Raw genomic sequence first — 18,916 nt, 5'->3', positions numbered from 1 at the left:
TTTGGTTGTTACATTGACCCATGATCTTCAATAAATATCAGGAGCTACCTAGGAGGATCCTTATGTTCATTCTTGTTCTGAGTCAATACAGAGGGGAAAGTAATTATTTGATCCCCTGCAGATTTTGTAAGTTTGCCCACTTACAAAGAAATTAAGGGTCTATAATTTTTTAACATAGGTGTATTTTAAATGATAGAGACAGAATATCAACCGAAAAGCCACAAAAAACACACAATATAAATGTTATAAATTGAGTTGCAGCTCAGGGAGTAAAATAAGTATTTGATCCCCTACCAACCAACAATAATTCTGGCTCTCACAGACTGGCTATGTGCTCATGTGGTACACAGATTAGTCCTGTCAATTTAAGGTGCTCCTAAGGACAACTCATTAGGTGTATAAAAGACACCTGTATACAGAATCTCTTTCTTCCATTCAAACCTCGCCATCATGAGCAAAGAGCTGTCAAAGGACGTCAAGGACAAGATTGTAGACCTGCAAAAGGCTGGAAATGGCTACAAAACCATCAGCATGAAACTTGGTGAGAAGGAGACAACTGTTGGAGCGATTATATGCAAACGGAAGAAATATAAAATAACCATCAATAGCCCTCGGTCTGGAGCTCCATGCAAGGTTTCCCCTCATGATGCAAGGATGACCATGAGAAAAGTGAGGGATCAGCCCAGAACTACACAGAGGGAGCCTGTAAGCAGTTGGGACCAGTCACCAAACAAACCATTGGTAACACAATACCCCACCATGGATTGAAATCCTGCAGCGCCCGCGAGGTCGTCTCCCTCCTCAAGAAGGCACATGTACAGATCCACCTGAAGTTTGCCAATGAACATCTAAATGATTCGGAGAAGGATTGGGAGAAAGTGCTTTGGTCAGATGACATCAAATTTGAGTTCTTTGGCATTAACTCGACTTGCCTTGTTTACAGGAAGAAAAATTCTGACTATGACCCTAAGAACACCATCCCTACAGTCAAGAACAGAGGTGGAAACATTATGCTTTGGGGCCGTTTCTCTGCTAAAAGTTACAAACCAAATTGAGGGGCCAAGTATTGTAAAATCCTGGATGAGAACCTTCTTCTCTCAGCCAGAACACTGAAGATGGGTCATGGATGGGTCTTCCAGCACGATAAAAAACCAAAGCATACCACAAAGGCAACAAAGGAGTGGCTCAAGAAGCAGCACATTAAGGTCATGGAGTGGCCTAGCAAATCTCCAGACCCTAATCTTACAGAAATTATATGGAAGGAGCTGAAACTTTGAGATGCTAAGCGACAGCAAAGAAACCTTAAAAAGTGTTCCTAAACCCAGAACCCTACATTCACTATATCTGGTATTCCACAGCACACAGAACATGGAAGTGCAATTATTTCAGTAAACATAAACTGCTAACTTTGATCCCCTGCAGATTTTGTAAGTTTGCCCAATTACGAAGAAATAAAGGGTCTATAATTTTTGTTTTTATCATAGGTGTATTTTAAATAAGAGGCAGAATATCAACCAAAAATCCAGAAAATAACACGATACTATAAGTATTTGAACCCAAAGCAAAACATGACTTAGTACTTGGTGGAGAAACCCTTGTTGGCAAGCACAGAGGTAAGACGTTTCTTGTAGTTGTTACCAGGTTTGCATATATCTCTGGAGATTTTAGTCCAATCTTCTTTACAGATCTTCTCTAAATCCATAAAGTGTTACTAAATCCACAACAGTAAAATCAGTCTGTATATGCAGTAAAGCATGGTGGTTATATTCACTGTGGAATCTAAGGGGTTAATTCTCCACATTGTTGAAAAAGGATGTTTGATCCTGTCTTCTCTGATTCTCCCTTTCTTCCATTGTCCCCTAAATATGTTCTGCTAGAACAGAGGTTTGGAGTCACTCTGCACACGTTCACTTTGGTGTGTATTGCTAGAGTTTTTTCTTTTCTCTTGGGAGAGTGCAAGTGTTCAGCACAGGGCTGTCCAGACAGGGGTCGGGAGTCCTCATCCTCCTGGAGAATGAAAACTCTTCCTACAAGATTAACCAGTGCTCAGCTGGACACTGATAGAAGTCAAAAGACTGCTATATACTGATGATGAGAAAAGGTATTTAGCGGTCTAAATTTACTAAAATAATTGCATTTCCATGTTCTGTGTACTGTGGGAGACCAGATATAGTGAAGGCAGGGTCCTGGGTTTAGTAAGACTTTAAAATACACCTGTTAAAAATTATAGACTCTTCACTTCTTTGTAAGTGGGCGAACTTACAAAATCTGCAGGTGAACAAATAATTATATTCCCCACTGTATATCACAGCAAAAGTATTGGCATGTCAGCCAAGCAATTAATATTCTCAGAATTAGAATTCAGCAATACCAGCTTGAGTGTTTCCCTCAAAAAGAAAAAAAAAAAAAAAAAAATAGTTCCTCAAAAGGTTGCAGATTTTTTAGTTAGGCTATGAAACAAGATTTGTGATAGGTTGCTATACATTTCTACTTTTCTAAAAATCGAAAGAGTCAGGTTGTTAGGGGAGCACCTACACATCTTAATCTTTTAGAATTTAGTGGTCAAACTGCTGCAACAGCCAAGAATAGTAGATGTGCTAACCGACCTTTACCAAGACTGAGCAGAGTGTGACAACTGCATTGCAGCCATCTAAAAATCCAGTGGATTCAACAAAGATCAGCTGCACTTACAGCTGGTCCTTGTGGTTGTGGTGGCATCCCTGGTCTCACTCCCAATAAGCCAGGAGGTCCTGGAGGACCATGGTGATAGCCTCCCTCCGGTCCTCTTCGTCGATCATCCCAATGATGTTGCTCTTCCTCCATTCTCCTCCAGTACATGTCTTCTTCATAGCGCCTGCAAAATAGTAGAAATTTGATTGCATCTCCGGCATCAATAAAACTTTGGCAAAGTTTAAAAAATGTATGCTTTTTAAGAAGTGTTTCTAAGTAAATGTGCTAATTTATCAAAACTGCAGCAACCGAAAAGGGTACTGGGCATCGCAACCAATCAGGGGTTAAATTCAGTAGATTTAAACATCTCAAATCTGACAACTACAAGAGCTTTGTGTTCCAAAAGCTAACGGCAGTGCCAAGCAGGCAACACTATTTGGTTGCACAATCTCCTTTAGATCTGCCCACAATTATGCAGTGAGGGTGTTGCTTGACTGGTCATAAAAGTTTGAAAGATATTGTTTTGACTATGGTATCGATCCACAGAGCTTTGACTTAAGATGACTTGCATTTAAAGTGAAGGTCTGAAGATAGAAATATGGAAGTTGCCACCTCTCACATCAAGGTTCAGGCTGCAAAATCAAATAAGTCACTGACCCAATACTCGCATGCAGCCAGTGAAGTCAGAAAATATCTGAACGCTTGGTAGTGAAGTCAGAATCCAGTGCAAGGGCTGCATCTGTACGAATAGGGGGATCTTCCATAATTTTGCCCTCATAGGTAACCCACCTTCCAGCACTGCAAGGCAATTTGTGTTTTCACCTTTGAGTCCAGCCAAAGTGCTGTGGTAGAATTCTACCATTCTGCAGTCATAAAATTGCCTAGTTCACCTTCGGGTACTACCCCATTTTTAGAGTCGACAGTCATCCCAGTATGGCAACCAATACATTCATTACAGGAAACAGGGGAGGAGCCTGAACATGGCAGCTGTGGAGAGCGAGCGGCTCTAGCTCCTTGCTGGGTCCCGCTCCCCGACCCACCCAGTTACCCTCAAGAGGAGTAGACTCACCAGAGTCTGGACGGGGTGGAAGGTGAACCCGAAGAGCCGGAGATGGGAGCTGATCTGAGGCTGCAGGGTCACGCCGGATCCCCCGGCGCGGTATGAGTGGGAGATCCGTGCGGCTGAGAGGAGAGGAGACGCTGCTGAGCACGTGACCTGCCGCGGAGCATCACTGGGGGAAAGAGGCGGCCGGCCGGCTTCCTGATGTGACAGGGAGCCGTTGGTCCACTGTTGCAAGCACCCCCTGGCTGACTGTCTGATCCTGGGTCAGGGAGACCCATGAATATCAAGAGATCCATCCTGCTTCCCTGGGACGAATCAAAATGAAATAAAGTACTGGAAACCCAGAGGAATCCCCCCTCCAGGACTGTGCAGCAGTGAAAGCCCTCCACATAAGCCTGGAGCCACAAGCCTGGAGCCACCGACCTGGGAAGGGTGAGTGAGTGCTGCTGGGGGCTTATTGTGTTGTGAACCCTTGAGAGACACAGGAGACCAAGGGGTGAAAGAGGAGAGGGGAGGATTCCCAGGGGTTGGAAGAGAAGAAGAGAGGAGGCCCAGGTGTTTTAGGAGAGTAAAAACACATAGGAAAAACAGCAAGCCTGTCTGGTCCATAAATCATAAAGAAGCGGTAAAATCCCATCTTGAGAATATGAAGAATAAAGGTTCCAAGGGAGCAGGGCTCAAAGGGTCCCAAACAGGAACAATAAAGAAATTTACATCATATGGAAATATTACGCCAGAAAGGGCCCAAGGCGCAAGCGCAAAAGGGGAAATGGACATTAGTCTAGGAAGCAGTCCTAGATTATCATTGGGCATGAATAGCAGTTGTAGCCAACAAATAGTAGATGGCTCGGGAAAAAAAGAATCTGATGACAAGTACCAAATAAGAAGGAGATGATAGAAATGTTTCAAAATTTGGAAAAAATGATAAAACATGAATTGACAGCTATACGAAAGGATTTAGGGCATCTGCTAACAAGAATGGAAGAATCAGACAAGAATGGAAGAATCAGAGGAGAAAGTCAAAATCCAGGCCCAAAACATAGATAATCTAAGGAAAAAAATAACCCATTTGGTAACCTCTCAGAAAAAATTGACCTATAGGATGGAAGCTCAAGAAAATAAATAAAGAAGGTGTAATCTTAGAGTACGAGGAATCCCAGAGACTGCAAAAGGTGAAACGCTATATGATCTAGTTAAAAAAATTCTGAACTCCATAAGAAACAGACCTGATACAGATGGGATCAAGTTAGACGGAGTGTTCAGAATAGGAAAGTTCAAACAGGCTACTGAGAAGGACAGGCCGAGAGACATAATTGTCCAGTTCCAAAAATTTGGGGCCAAAGATGAGATTTGGAAGAAAACTAAGGGAAGATCATCAATTAAGTATGGAGATTGGACTATCCAAATTTATGCGGACTTAACAGCAGAGACCCTAAGGAGAAGGAGATCCCTGAGACCCCTGCTGGAGCAAATGAGAAAACAGAATGTGCAGTATAGATGGGGTACCTCAGCAACTCTAATTGGCTGGAAAAACGCTTATTTGAGATTCCCGGAGGAACTAAGGGATTTTTGTGATAGACTGGACATGCAAAGAATGGAGATTGCTGGGTGGGAAGAAGAGGATAAAGGAGATACAGAGAACACAAGAAAAGAGGACTGGCAGCGGGTCAGGGGAAGGGGGGGGGGGCTCTGGGGCCGGGGAGGGAAGGGAGGGAGAATTAAGTAGAAAATATGTTTTGTTTGTTTTTTTTTTCGCTCTCTCTCTCGCCCCTGGTCTCTCCCCCCCCGAAAGTTGAGGTCCTCCGGGAAGCTCCGGTTAGGAGAGAAGTAATGATACTTCCTGAGCCTGGCTGATAGAGAGAGGGGACCTAGGGGGGGTCGGAGGAGAGGTGAGCCGTACATGGGCGGAGCTTACGCCCTAAATTTTAAATCAAAAGGTGGAATCAGATCCACAAATGATTTGTAGGCAGTTTATAAGCCTAAAAATGGGTAGGGGAAAAAGAAGAGAGGGCGGGGGGTGGGAGATGGGGGTTGGGCGGGAGGGAGCTGAGGGAGGGGAGGTTGGGTTGATATGCTGCAAGATAGTAGGGGGGCCTAATAGGAAGAGACGAATCAGAAGAGAGATAGACAGAATCAAGAAGGATGGAAGAAATACAGTTTATAACATATAATGTGAATGGGTTGAACTGTCCTGGGAAAAGATTTAAGTTGTTTAAAGAGTTACACCACAGGGCAACGTCTGTGGTATTTTTACAGGAGACACATTTTGAGATAGAATCAAATGTGAAATTAAAATCCAAATATTATCCAACATGGTATTATGCTGACTCTCCAATTAAAAGAGCAAAGGGGGTGGCAATAGGATTGGCAAAGAATATGAGATTTGAGTTGGAAGATAGAAAGACTGACCCGGAGGGGAGATTCCTGTTCTTGAAAGGTAAACTACAGGGAATTGAGTGTACACTAGCCAATATATATTGCTCCAACAAGAAACCGGAGATCTTTTTGAAGGGTTTGTTGAAAAAATTGATAGATTTTAAAAAAGGGAGTTTGATAATAGCAGGAGATTTTAATTTTTGTATGGACCCACAAAAGGATGCAACCTCCCTTGTGCGGAGAGAGGGGGGTAGGTCTCTGAGAGCTTTGAAGAAGGTGATCCACGAGTACCAACTGGTGGACACCTGGAGAATGATGCATATGAAAGACAGAGACTATACCTTCTTCTCTAATGCACATGAGATATACTCGAGACTGGATTACATTCTAATAGATCATCAACTCATTGAAATGCTGGTTAAAATAGAAATAGAGACAAGAACTTTCTCGGATCATGCCCCTGTCATAATGAAAATAGGATGGGGAAAAAGGTGGACGGGAGGTTTAGGATGGAGGTTAAACGAGGCTCTTCTCTTGGATGAAGATATTGTGCAGAAGATCAGGGAAGAGATTAAGGTATTTTTCAAGGAGAATGAGACAGAGGAAGTAACAACAGCTACAGTATGGGAAAGTCATAAGGTATATATAAGAGGAATTTTGATTGCGATGGGAGCAAGGAAGAAAAAAGAAAGAAGAGAGAGGGTTAGTGGACTCTTAAAGGAAATCCTGGATTTGGAGCAGATACATAAGAAGAAAATAATAATAGAAACAAGACAGAAGTTAATGGATAAAAAAGATGAATTAGAGAGATTGATGGAAGAGGAGAGGAGAAGGGTATATAACAAAGTATTAAGTGAAAGATATAGATGGGGAGATAGACCAGGAAAATATTTAATGAGAGCCTTGAATAAAAAGAAAAACAGGAATTATATAGAAAAGATAAAAAGCCCTAAGGGGGAGTTGGTCCACTCAACTAAAGAAATCATTAAAGTATTCACTGAGTATTATAGAAAGTTGTATAACATCAGTCATCAAGGTTCACCAAAAGAAACTAGAGAAGGTATTAACAAAAAAAGGAAGATATATTTAAAAAATGCTGGATTGCCAAAGCTTAGTGAAGCACAATTGAATTCCTTAGATGCGGAAATTTCCCAGGAAGAAATAGAAGTAGCATTAAGAAGTACAGGGGGGAGGGAAAAGCCCAGGCCCGGATGGTTATACAGTTAAGTACTATAAAAAATTTTGTGAAGTACTGATACGAAAGTTAAAGAAGTATATGAATGACTTGGGAGGGGGGATGGAGGGGAGGAGGGAATCCCTTCAGGCCCATGTCGTTTTCATTCATAAGGAGGGAAAAGATCCCTCTCAGTGCTATAGTTATAGACCAATTTCATTATTAAACACTGATACCAAGTTGTACGCAAAGGTCTTGGCAAACAGGCTAAAAGATCTAATGCCCGAATGGATCCATGGAGATCAGGTGGGGTTCGTCCCGGGGAGAGAGGGTAGAGACAATGGGTTGAGAACTTTGATGCTTATCCAGAAAAGTAGAAAAGGAAAAGCCCCGGTGGTGCTCTTGTCAATTGATGCCGAAAAGGCGTTTGATAGAGTGGACTGGGGCTTTATGATGGACAACTTGGAAGTGTTGGGGATTGGAGAGAGAATGCGTGAGTGGATAGGTAAATTATATAGGGAGCCCACCGCAATCATCACGGTAAATGGGGAGAGGTCGGAATCCATTGGGATGTCCAATGAAATAAGACAAGGCTGTCCATTGTCCCCCTTGCTGTACGTTTTGACATTGGAACCCCTGTTATCAATAATAAGGAATAGCGGAGCGGTAAAGGGAATCCAGATAGAAAATATAGAACATAAAGTAGCGGCCTTTGCGGACGATCTATTGTTTTATGTAGGCAACCCCCGAATAACACTACCAAGTATAATGAAGACCCTGAAGGAATATGGTGAACTATCAAATCTAAAAATTAACCCAACAAAAACAGAGATTTTGAACATCAATATACCAAAGAGCGAAAAAGAAAAGCTACAAAAAGAATTCCCCTTTATATGGAGAGAAAAAGATATAAAATACCTAGGAATAAAACTTGCTACCTCATATAAACAACTATATAGATTAAACTATATTTCCCTGATAAATGAGATTAAGGACGAACTAAAAAGATTAGAAGGAGGAAACCCATCATGGTTAGGACGTATAAATCTAGTTAAAATGGTAATTATACCTAAAATACTCTATAGATTTCAAATGATTCCAATAAAACTCCCAGAGGCATTTTTTAAGATAATGAGAAGAATGATAACAAGATATATATGGAGGAATAAAAAACCAAGAATATCATATGAAACACTGAGTAGGACTAAAGAGAAAGGGGGGATGGGACTACCTGAAGTCAAGAGATATTACAAAGCAGTAATTTTAGCAAGAATCTATGATTGGACTTTTAACCACAAGGGGAAAGGTTGGGTAAAAATGGAAAATGAGCTGAGTGGAATTAATTTGAGTAAGATGATATGGGTTCCAGCACATTATAGAAGAATTAAAGAAAGCACAAGCACCTTCACTTTAAACGTTTTAAGGACATGGGATAATTTACACAAACACATGAAATGGGAATTCAACTCTATAATAATGCCTCTTGCAAACACGGAGCTCTTCCCTCCAGGAAAAGATGAGATATCAGGGAGATGGTTTAAAAAGGAAGATATCCAATTGAGAGACGTATTGGAAGAGGGGGAATTGAGAACATTTAAAGAATTAAAAGAGATGGGAGGAGATATGTTTACTAAAATAGATGAGTGGAAATATCACCAATTAAAATGTTTTATTGGAAATCTCCCAAAACCCTTGAGATTAAAAAAGGAGTGGAATATGTTTGAAAGGCTATTAGAAACACGTAGAGATGGGAAACATGGTGTTACAAAAATTTATAGAATACTCACAGAATTAGACACAGACACAAAGTTAATTTTTATAACAAATTGGGAAAGAGATATGGAGGTGGTGATAGATGAAGATCAACAGAATAAGATATTTAGATTGGTTCATGAGAGTGTTAGTATGAGAGACGTTGAGATTATTATAAATGTCTGACACGATGGCATATTACACCGAGCACTGAGCACAGGATGAGGGGGGAGAATTCAAAAATGTGTTGGAGAGGATGTGGGGAGGAGGGCACGGCGTTTCATATATGGTGGCAATGTCCAAAAATTCAGGTTTTCTGGAAGACAATAGTTAAATCAATAGAAATAATAACTGGAAATGACATAGGGCTTGACCCAACCATGTGTCTCTTACATAATGTTGAGACAACCGTAAATAAATATAAAGAATCAGGTGTATGGTACTACTTAAGTGCTGCAAAAGGGTTGATTCCCAAGTTTTGGTGGAAGACGGAGGTGCCGACGGAGGAAGATTGGATCAATAGGGTAAACCAGATTAGTAGAATGGAAAAATCTTATTATATTCAGGAAGACAGGTTGGATCTATACTATTCGCGATGGGAAAAATGGGAAAAATCAGGATTGAAAGAGAAATATAGAAAACTTTAAACTAGGAAGTTATTTAAAGTTATTGGACCTTGAGAGATTGGAGATCTTGCAGAGGGGAGGGAGGGGGGAAGGGGGGTAAAGGTGGGCTGGGAGGGTAGGGAAAGAAAAGAGGTAAAATAGAAGGGGCAAAGTAGAAATGTATGGATTATTTATATGTATTGTGTCTCTTCTTGTGGAATTTTTGTAATAACATGAAAAATTAACAAATATTTAAATTAAAAAAAAAAATACATTCATTACAGGTCAATGCTGAAACCAATGTATGAAAGTCATGAAAACGACCTGCAATAAAAGTAGAAATCCTTGCACTGTGGGTAAAAGAACATGACCCTGTAGAGGACAGAAAGGATGTCGAGATTCTCAATTCTGTAATCCACCACATGTAACTAAAAAGATTAGGCCCATTCAGCCAGCCACAGGGACCTGTACTGCCTGCAGGCTACTCTTGTTTTTGTATCTGCATTCACCCCAAGTTGTGTGCAGATAGCCACATTTATAGGCTGCCTGCAATCCATGCAACAACAAATGCCACCGGCCAGTATAGGTGCCAGCACCTGTCTGAACGAGGACCTAAAGTAAAAATGTTATTTTTCTTTCATATTTGTAGGTGCATATTATTCACTAGTATGCTATCGAGAGGCTTGAAACAAACGTTTGTAGGATATTTGGTGTATCAGGCCATTTAGTAAATAAACCCCTTGGTGTTACCCTTTGCCTAAGTTTATAAAGCTGGAGAGTCCAAAATCAGACTCCCTTCTGCTTAGAAACCAATCAGCTTCCAGGTTTCATTGCCAAAGCTTCATTGAACAAGCTGAGGTTAGAAGCGGATTGGTTTCTATGCAGAAGGGAGTCTGATTTTGGACTCTCCAGCTTTAGTAAATAAACCCCCAAGAGTCTGACTCTGTGAACCCACAAAAAAAAACAAAAAAACAAAAACACAAACACATAGCTATAGGACAGAGAATAAATGTATGTACAGCATAACTTTTTAATACAGACTACAGTGTACTACAATATCTTGAATACTTCAAACTAATCCACACACCTCATCTCCATCCTCCACCGCTCCTCCTCTTCTCTCCTTCGCCAGTACTCTTCTTTCTGCATCTGTTTCCGCATCTTCTCCTCTTGGATCTTCCTGGCTCGAATGCTTGGCTTCACTTCCACCTGTAAATCTGGGTTTACTTTTTTCTGTTTGTAGAACAGGAAAAAGGAAGAAAATTCAGAAAGGATTTATTCATGCTTCAAATTCAGTAGTTCATACAATTTAATCAGTAGTTGGAATAAGAACTTAAAGTAAGATATTACTAGCCTAGTACTCACCTTGTACTGCAGCCGATGCCTCCTCCCTTTAAGGTGCATTTCTTTAGCATTTGGATCATTGAAGCTGCATTCGCACAGCTTACAGTGGAATCTGATAACTTTTCCTTCATCATTTCGTACCTGAAGGAAACAGTTGTAGGTAGAAAAAACAAAAAACTTAGATTTGACAGGGAGTTTTGTGCAATATACAGGGGTTAAAAAAAATAAAATACTACATGATTTGCAGGTGTCAAAGCAACGAATGGGTTTCACGTTGAATGCGGAAGAGATGTAACAATCTTTTGCTTCCGTTGTGTGATGAGACACCTAGCTAACAGGTGGGAAGCTTCACTTTTTGTCAGTCACTGCCAGTAATAAGAAGTCAGAGCTTACTTCAGAGAGGGTGAATTTTTGGTGCCCGCTTATCTGGTGCCTCTATGGTTGAAGTTGGCAATTTAATTGCAGTGTTGTGAGGTACAGTATCAAAGGTTATGGCAGCATATAGTTTCTGGGAAAACGTTGTTTGATAAACATGAGCACGGTCAACATGGTCAACTGATTCAAAAAAGACAAAAAAAAGAACATTGTGCAGCATTGTGACCCAGAATAAGAAAACTGCTGCAAAAGTGGCTGCAGAGCTCAATCTCAGTACCGTGAAGACTGAGATTGAGCTCTGCAGCCACTTTTGCAGCAGTTGTTTTCTTCCGGATCACAATCCTGAGCAATGTCCTGTTGTCACTTTCAGTCAGTTGACCGTGTCGACCATGCTTAGGTTTCCCAGAAACTGTATATGCCATCATAACCTTTGATACTGTACCTCACGGCATGGCAAATAAATTGGCAACTTCAGTCACAGAGGTACCAGCTAAGCGGCGCCAAAAACTCACCTTCTCTGAAGCTCAGTAAGCTCTGACATGACTCCGTATTACTATCAGCACATGCTGTAAATGACGATATTAGGGCTTCCCATCTGGTTAGCTAGGTGTCTCAGAACACAGAGGAAGAAAAAAAATGTTACATCACTTCCGCTTTCAACAAGAAACTTGTCACTTTCACACCTGCAAATCATGTAGGGTTTCCATTTTTTTGTCACACCTCTGTAAATTCCAATATATGACAATTCATTCTAAACATTAACAAGCAATCTGAGTATATGCCAACTGCCTGTTGACTACTAATCAAAGGATATTCAAATAATTGACTGTTTTGTGGAATTCTACCCAAAAAGTTTAATTACTTGCCCTCCAGAGGATTTACCCTCTCTCTGACCAAGCAATTTTTTTGATACGGAGCTGCGTTACTTTAACGGACAATTGAGTTGTCATGCAACACTGCACCCAAATGAAAAGTATGTCTTTTTCGTACAAATAGAGCTTTAGCATTCCAAAGACCGTTACTGTACATTAGGTGTGGGTGCGTGCAGCGTGGTGCGGTGGTAATAACACTCACAGTTCAGATGCAAATCAGTAAAACTTGCACTGTAAAAAAATGCAGAACTTGTATTGCAGTCAAGGCAAGCTGTTCACAACAAACTCTGTGGGAGAGGACCCAACTGGGAACACTAAGCTTTCCCGTCTCATCTGGAGCCTCTTTCTGCCACTAATACTGTCCTTGACAGACGGGGAACCTGTCCCAACACTACCCACACGCGAATGTGTGCCAAAACCTAGGGAGCAGAGACTTAAAAAGAGACTGCTGATACAAAATGGCCGCCAAGGGTCACCCGGATGTAGAAAAGCCAACCAGAACACTGCCTCCAGGAACCAGGAAACCACAGAGAAATAAGAGTTTCCCTTAAATTCTTCTCCATGCTGTGATACCACTCAAGTTGAGCGCCACCAACAGTGGAGGAAGCAGACTGCTGGGACCCAGTGATTGACAGCCTCAAATGGCAGCGTGAGTGGGCGCGCACCCCCTACCCGGAAATGCAAAATCACGTGCATATATACACACATGATTTTGCACACCAGTGCCACCCTGTAGCAGTATTTCAGCTATAGCGCGGTCGGGAAGCAGTTAAAGGGAACACAAACAAAAAAAAAAAACAACAGTTTTGTCTGTAGTTATACTTCAACTTCTACAGAATTTTGTCATAGAATTTAGCATGAATTGCCAAGGCTTCCAACTACAGTTCTCTACCCCTTTCTTACTCTCATTGGCCCTCATTCCTATAGGTGGTGATACACAGCATATTTGTGTGCTGCCTTGGGTGAACAGGTGAGAATTGGATTATGTAGGGCTTTTTCATAAGAGGAAATAACAAGTGTCACTTTCAGTACTTGTATTAGCTTCTTACAATACTCAGGTATTGTAACACCACTGGCTATTTCCACATTAATCTCCATTCTTTCTGGAAGCTCCCCTATTCACATATCTGTTCTACCTATTGTTAAAAATACCCTTATCCTAAAAGTAATCTGATTACCATCTAAAAAAAAAAATAGATTTTAGTTATCAGTAGATGAGTTCCATTATTATTTGGTCCATTTACATATACATCATGATGACCAGTTATTCTGTGCGACCAGCAAATGAAGGAGAGCCGTGGGGAAAGGTACATGGTAGTCAGAGGGTGGGCTTTAAACAGATACTCTAACTTTATACTAAATAGGTAAGGTCTCTAAGCCACTTGTCCCAACCTGATGCTTTTGCTGGATAGCTTGATCTGTTTGTAAATGTGAAAAAAAAAAAAAAAAAAAAAAAAAAAGAAGGACATGCCTTAATTACTGTAGTACAACATTTTTGCGATAGTGATCCTTGATCCCTTAACCCAGAAAGTACTGCAAGCAAAAAATGTCCACATCCAGCTGGTGGTTAGTAATTCAAGAACTTAAAATGTATGTCGGGTTAAAAGGCAGAATCTCTGAAGACACCATTCTAAACTGCCAAGCAACGTATGGGGGATTGAGACAGCTGTCATTTATCATAGCGTATACGTGGGAAGCAAGCAAGTAGTACAATATGGTGTTTTGAACGCTTAGAAATGAATCAACCATTTATTCACGTCTTAGAGCATGTAGTTTCAATTTGTATTTGGATCAAATTTTCAAACATACCTCTTCAACATAATCATGACCCACAGGCTGGACATCACTCTGAAGAGCAGCAAGGGTCTGAGCAGCTTCGGACATTGCATCCATCTTGGTTTCTGGTGATTGCACACTGGAACTAGGCGTAACCTTAAGACCGTCACTCATTTTGCTGTCTTCAATTTTATTCCCAGTGGACTGCAATTTATTACCACCTACAAAGGAGAGTTGAAAGTTGTTGAAAGCGACAGTAGCCAAAAATTGACCACAAGCGACACTAACTATAAATTGATGAGCTGAAAAAAGGCTTTTAAGCAGTGATAGATGGACTTTGTTCATGTAGTAGTGACTGACTTCTGCTAAAAGGCCTGCAGCTTAGTGTAGACATGCTAACAAAACTCTAGGCTGATAAAGCATTGATTTCATACCAGTACTGTTGTTGCCATAAAAGCTATTGCAGCAACATTACATTTTTTAAATCACAAGGAAAGACTACACAAAAACACATACCTGCTATTTATACTCCGACATTTTTTACTAAAATCGCCACCTAAATACATTTAAAGCAGCCTTCCACTCAAAAGTGGAAGCTTCGCTTATCTGCCTCCTCTCCTCCTCCACTGTTATATTTGGCACCTTTTGGGGGGAGCGGATACCAGTTTTTGAAATGTACCCGATCCCACTTCTGGCTCAGTTCACCAGGGGACGAACTGTTAGTGTTAGTGTAAATTTTGACGCTTTTAGCCATTTCTTTCTAACTGATCATGCTAATGTTCCATAAGCGTTAGATAAAAGATTTTTTTTCCCCCCTGACCAAGCCATTTTTTTTTCGACACGGCGCTGTGTTATTTTAACTGACAATTGTACGATCATGCAATGCTGTACATAAATTAAATTTATGTTTTCTCTCCCCACAAATAGAGCTTTCTTTCGGTGGTATTTGATCACCTCTGCATTTTTGCGCTATAAACAAAAAAGACCAACAATTTTGAAGAACAAAAAAAATTTGACTTATTGCTAGAAAACATCCTTAAAAAAACAACAAAAAAAACAAAAACAAAAAAACTTCATAAATCTTTGCTAAAAGGGAAAAAAAAAAAAAAAAGATTATATATATATATATATATATATATATATATATATATATATATATATATATATATATATATATATATATAAAATTTAGTTATTTCAGGTACTTATATAGCGATGTCATATATGTAAAGTGCGGCATCCTTGAGGGTTAGGGACTGATGTGAATGTACAATATATGTAGGTATCCCAATACATATAAATTAAATTGGTTTACGTGTAAATTATAGTGTTTACAAATGGCGTTATATGTACACTGGAATTTTTTTAAATTTTCTTGCATACTAGTAATGGTGATCAGCGACTTCTAGCGGGACTGTGGCAGGCATTCTGACAGTGGGTGGGAACTGACTAACTGCCACTGACACCAATACAGTGATCAGCACTGACAGTACTAATGACACTGGTAGGAAGGAGTTAACATCTGGGGCAATCAAAGGGTTCACTGTGTGCTGTGTTTTACTAGGGAGACATGCTATTTTGTATCTCTCTGCTGTGCAGAGATACACAAAACAGCATGTCCATGCTGACAGGAGAAAGACCTGTGTTTACACACAGGTCTCTCCCTGTCCGCTGTCCCTGACCATCGCTGAGTGACAGCCAGGAATTGCCGGCCAGGACCCGGTGGCTGACATCTCTGGCCGCCAATTGCAGCGCAGATAGGGAGGCTTGTGTGCCCCCTACCCGGAGATGCAAATCATGTAAATACATGTGATTTCGTGCAGCCCTGCAGCAGTACTTCTGCTATAGGGTGGAGTTCAAGCGGTTGAAAATATTGAGAAAAGGCTGTTCTGAGCTATTCAGTGCATATTATGCCACAAATAAATAAAAAAGCACTTGCCTACAAAAGTTATTTTTGGCGTGGTTATTTTCTTAACGATGTTGTTAGATGAGATGTTAGACATTTTGCTTGCGCTCATATTGCCAACAGATGAGCCGGATGTAGACGTGGGCAGTTTTGCAGCAGGTGTGGTGACAGAGGAGCTGCCGTTAGAGCTGGATGTACTGTTTGAGACAGCTGGCTTGGAGACAGCTGCAGAGGTGACAGACTGGTTCACGACATTTGGTTCTGTTGACGGAATGGGTTTGCCAAGTTTGGTGTGCAACTTCACAACCTGACGAAGGAAATAAAGTTAAATCTTACATCAAGCCCAAAAGTAATGTCAAAACATTTTTCTGTGCTCTATCTGCGGTGTACCTGTCATCCATAACACAAAATGACAATGTTTGGCACAGTCACAGTTTTGCATATTGACTCTAGTAATCAGGGTAGGATAATATGGATTGTTCATCACCACCACATTTTCATTACAGACTGTAAAGTAGAATCCAGCCCATAATTAGGTTATGTGCAGACAGGAACAGTTCCAGAACAGTTAAAATTAAACAGATCATGCTCTGTAGTTCTGGAGAAAGGTGTGTAGGATGAGGGTAGTAGGTAGATGCTGTGCTGGTTCTCTGAATAGGGAAAACTAGTTTGTGTGCCCACATGCTATCGATCAGCCATCCTGGTTTTCCCATGGATCACTGTAAGAGATCTAAATTCAGTACACCACTGTCAAACCTCTGCACATTATTCATACACAAAAGGTGCAGCATTTGTTCCACCTCTATACTCAAAGTGGAACTTCATAGTAAAAGGGGAAGTTTTACTTTATGCCCTCCCGTTACTTTTCACAGGTAACTACTCCCACTTCCGTTCGGATCACTGTGGCGATTCCACCAAAAGTTCTCCGCCACACACCCTTCTCACTGCCCACAACCTTCTGGAACACATCATAGGTCCCAGAAAGTTGCAGAACCATTCCCAAAGTGCTGTGAAGCTGCAAGGAACCACAGCTGGCTTCCCACAGTAAACATGCCGGAACCTTGAAGGCCAGCAAAGAACGAGCCCAGATTTTCAAGCAGATGAGCCACCTGATGAGTCACTGCCCAACAGTCCACATTATAGTAAATGATTCAAGGCTGGCACACAACCTTTCTTCCGGAAAGATGTCAAATAGGAAGAAGGTTTTCCTTCCATCGTGACAAATGACCCAAAGCACACACTAAATATGACCACACAGTGGTTGGAGGAGGAAAAGGTGAATGTCCATGCATTGCCTAGTCAGAGCCCAGACATAAACCCCATTAAAAATTTGCGGAATGACTTGAAGACTGCAGTTCAAAGACTGTCACCATCAAATTTAACTGAACCTGAGCAGTTCTGCAAAGAGCGGGAAAATATTGCAAAGTCTAGATGTGCAAAGTTGGTTAAGACATATCCCAAAGTATGTATGCATATATTCTCAGGAGATCATGACAGACTCTGCCAGTCTGCGCCACAATTTCAGCGCTCCAGTCTGTTTCTATTATAAAATTTTGCAAACAAGTATTTTTCTCCTTCACTGATGTGCATTGATGAGGCTGCGCTGATAAGCACTGATGAGGTGGCAGGGATAGGTGGCACTGACAATTGCCGGTTATCGGCAGTACTTTCCCCACGCTGTGACAGTGTGATTAAAGTGCAGTCGATAACCGGCAACTGTATTTACCTGGTGATCTGCTGTGTCATTGGACACAGCTGATCACGTGGTAAAAGGCCCATCACAGTGGCCTTCTACCACGTGATCAGCTGTGTCCAATGACCTCTGGGGGCGCGCGGGAGGGAACGTACTTGGAGGATGTCATGACACCCTCCCAGAACTGGACAACTGCGCTGTAGCCGTCATTCGGCTATAGCGCGGTTGCAAAGTGGTTAAAAGTGGATATAAAGGATAATAGAATTTAAAGTGGAACATCACTCTCATGCAACATGGACTATTTCTAATCGTTATGCTGCTAGCATTAGTAAATACTGTAGATAGGAAAAGCATATTTACTTGTTTTAACCTTTTTTTGCATTCGTACTTTTACTTCCTGGTTTCCATGCCTAGGCAAAAGACATCCCAAGAGTCTTCAGGAGGGGTTCTCAGCTCAGCCAATGCCTGAGCTAAGGACAGATGGATTCTAGTAACTGCTACAGGAATCATCCACCCTTACTCAAGATGACCAGTGCCAGAAATGTCAGGTGGTGTTTTTCAGCAAAATAAAGCATGGAGACATGGATGGATATAGGCGTTTATTTGAATATTAAAAATTATATAGCATGTTTGGTTTGTGGTACTCATGTGAAGTGCAGTTCCATGTTAAGTTAAATTGTTGCTTCCCCCTCCTCATACCCACAATGCCAAAACTATGTAAAAGTTCTGTGTCAATTTTTTTTTTTCTGTATCAGCTTTTGTGTGGTCATGTGATCTTTAAGAACTGGTTCCTGTTGGGAGCTTCCTCACCTGGGGACTAACATTCAGAACCTAAACTGTATTAGTTTTAAACTTCTGGTAAACTGCAATCAAAACAAAAAAACAAAAAAAAAAACCCTGCAAGGTAAAGGCATACAGTGTTAGTATGCATTGCATACTAACACATTATGTAAAACTTGTCATAAAACAAAGCCCTCCAGCGGCGCGGCGGCTTGAATGGCTGAGCCGCGATAACGTCACTCCCACGCATGTGCATGGGAGTATCGGGTTATAGCACAGAGCTCTGAAAGAACAGCACAAGTATGCCATTCCACATGCACCACCTGTAAATAAAACCGATTATCTCCTAAATGGTGCACGTTTAGGAGATATTCATTTTACCTACATGACCTGTAGGTAAAAATGTACAAAGTGGCTTTACGATCACTTTAAAGTTCTAATGGCTGCAGCGTAGTATGATGTGGCCACCATACTCCAAAAAGAGTACTGCATAGCGATCTTTTTTCAGTGAAAATCACCGAAGCATTCTC

General features: G+C 41.1%; 1 protein-coding gene across 4 annotated transcripts in view; it reads right to left on the bottom strand.

Annotated features, from left to right (window-relative positions):
- ZFR (zinc finger RNA binding protein) overlaps positions 1–18,916 on the bottom strand; it is a 100,716-nt gene that overhangs the window by 26,841 nt on the left and 54,959 nt on the right. For all 4 annotated transcript variants that reach the window (XR_016314880.1, XM_089689460.1, XM_089689459.1 and 1 more), the window contains 5 exons: positions 15,947–16,220; positions 14,041–14,228; positions 11,006–11,125; positions 10,728–10,873; positions 2,692–2,854 (listed from right to left, as the gene is read on the bottom strand). Coding sequence is in view for 3 of the 4 variants with exons in the window: in XM_089689460.1 (XP_089545586.1) it covers positions 2,692–2,854; positions 10,728–10,873; positions 11,006–11,125; positions 14,041–14,228; positions 15,947–16,220 (891 nt within the window). In the remaining variant the exon portion in view is untranslated. The remainder of the gene's footprint in view (positions 1–2,691; positions 2,855–10,727; positions 10,874–11,005; positions 11,126–14,040; positions 14,229–15,946; positions 16,221–18,916) is intronic.

The sequence above is a fragment of the Staurois parvus genome, unplaced genomic scaffold (assembly GCF_062004578.1).
Source record: "Staurois parvus isolate SC_StPar_1 unplaced genomic scaffold, SC_StPar_1.0 ptg000475l, whole genome shotgun sequence".
NCBI lineage: Eukaryota > Metazoa > Chordata > Amphibia > Anura > Ranidae > Staurois > Staurois parvus.
The sequence above is the reverse complement of the archived record's forward strand: the minus strand, read 5'-3'. Positions and strand labels throughout refer to the sequence as shown.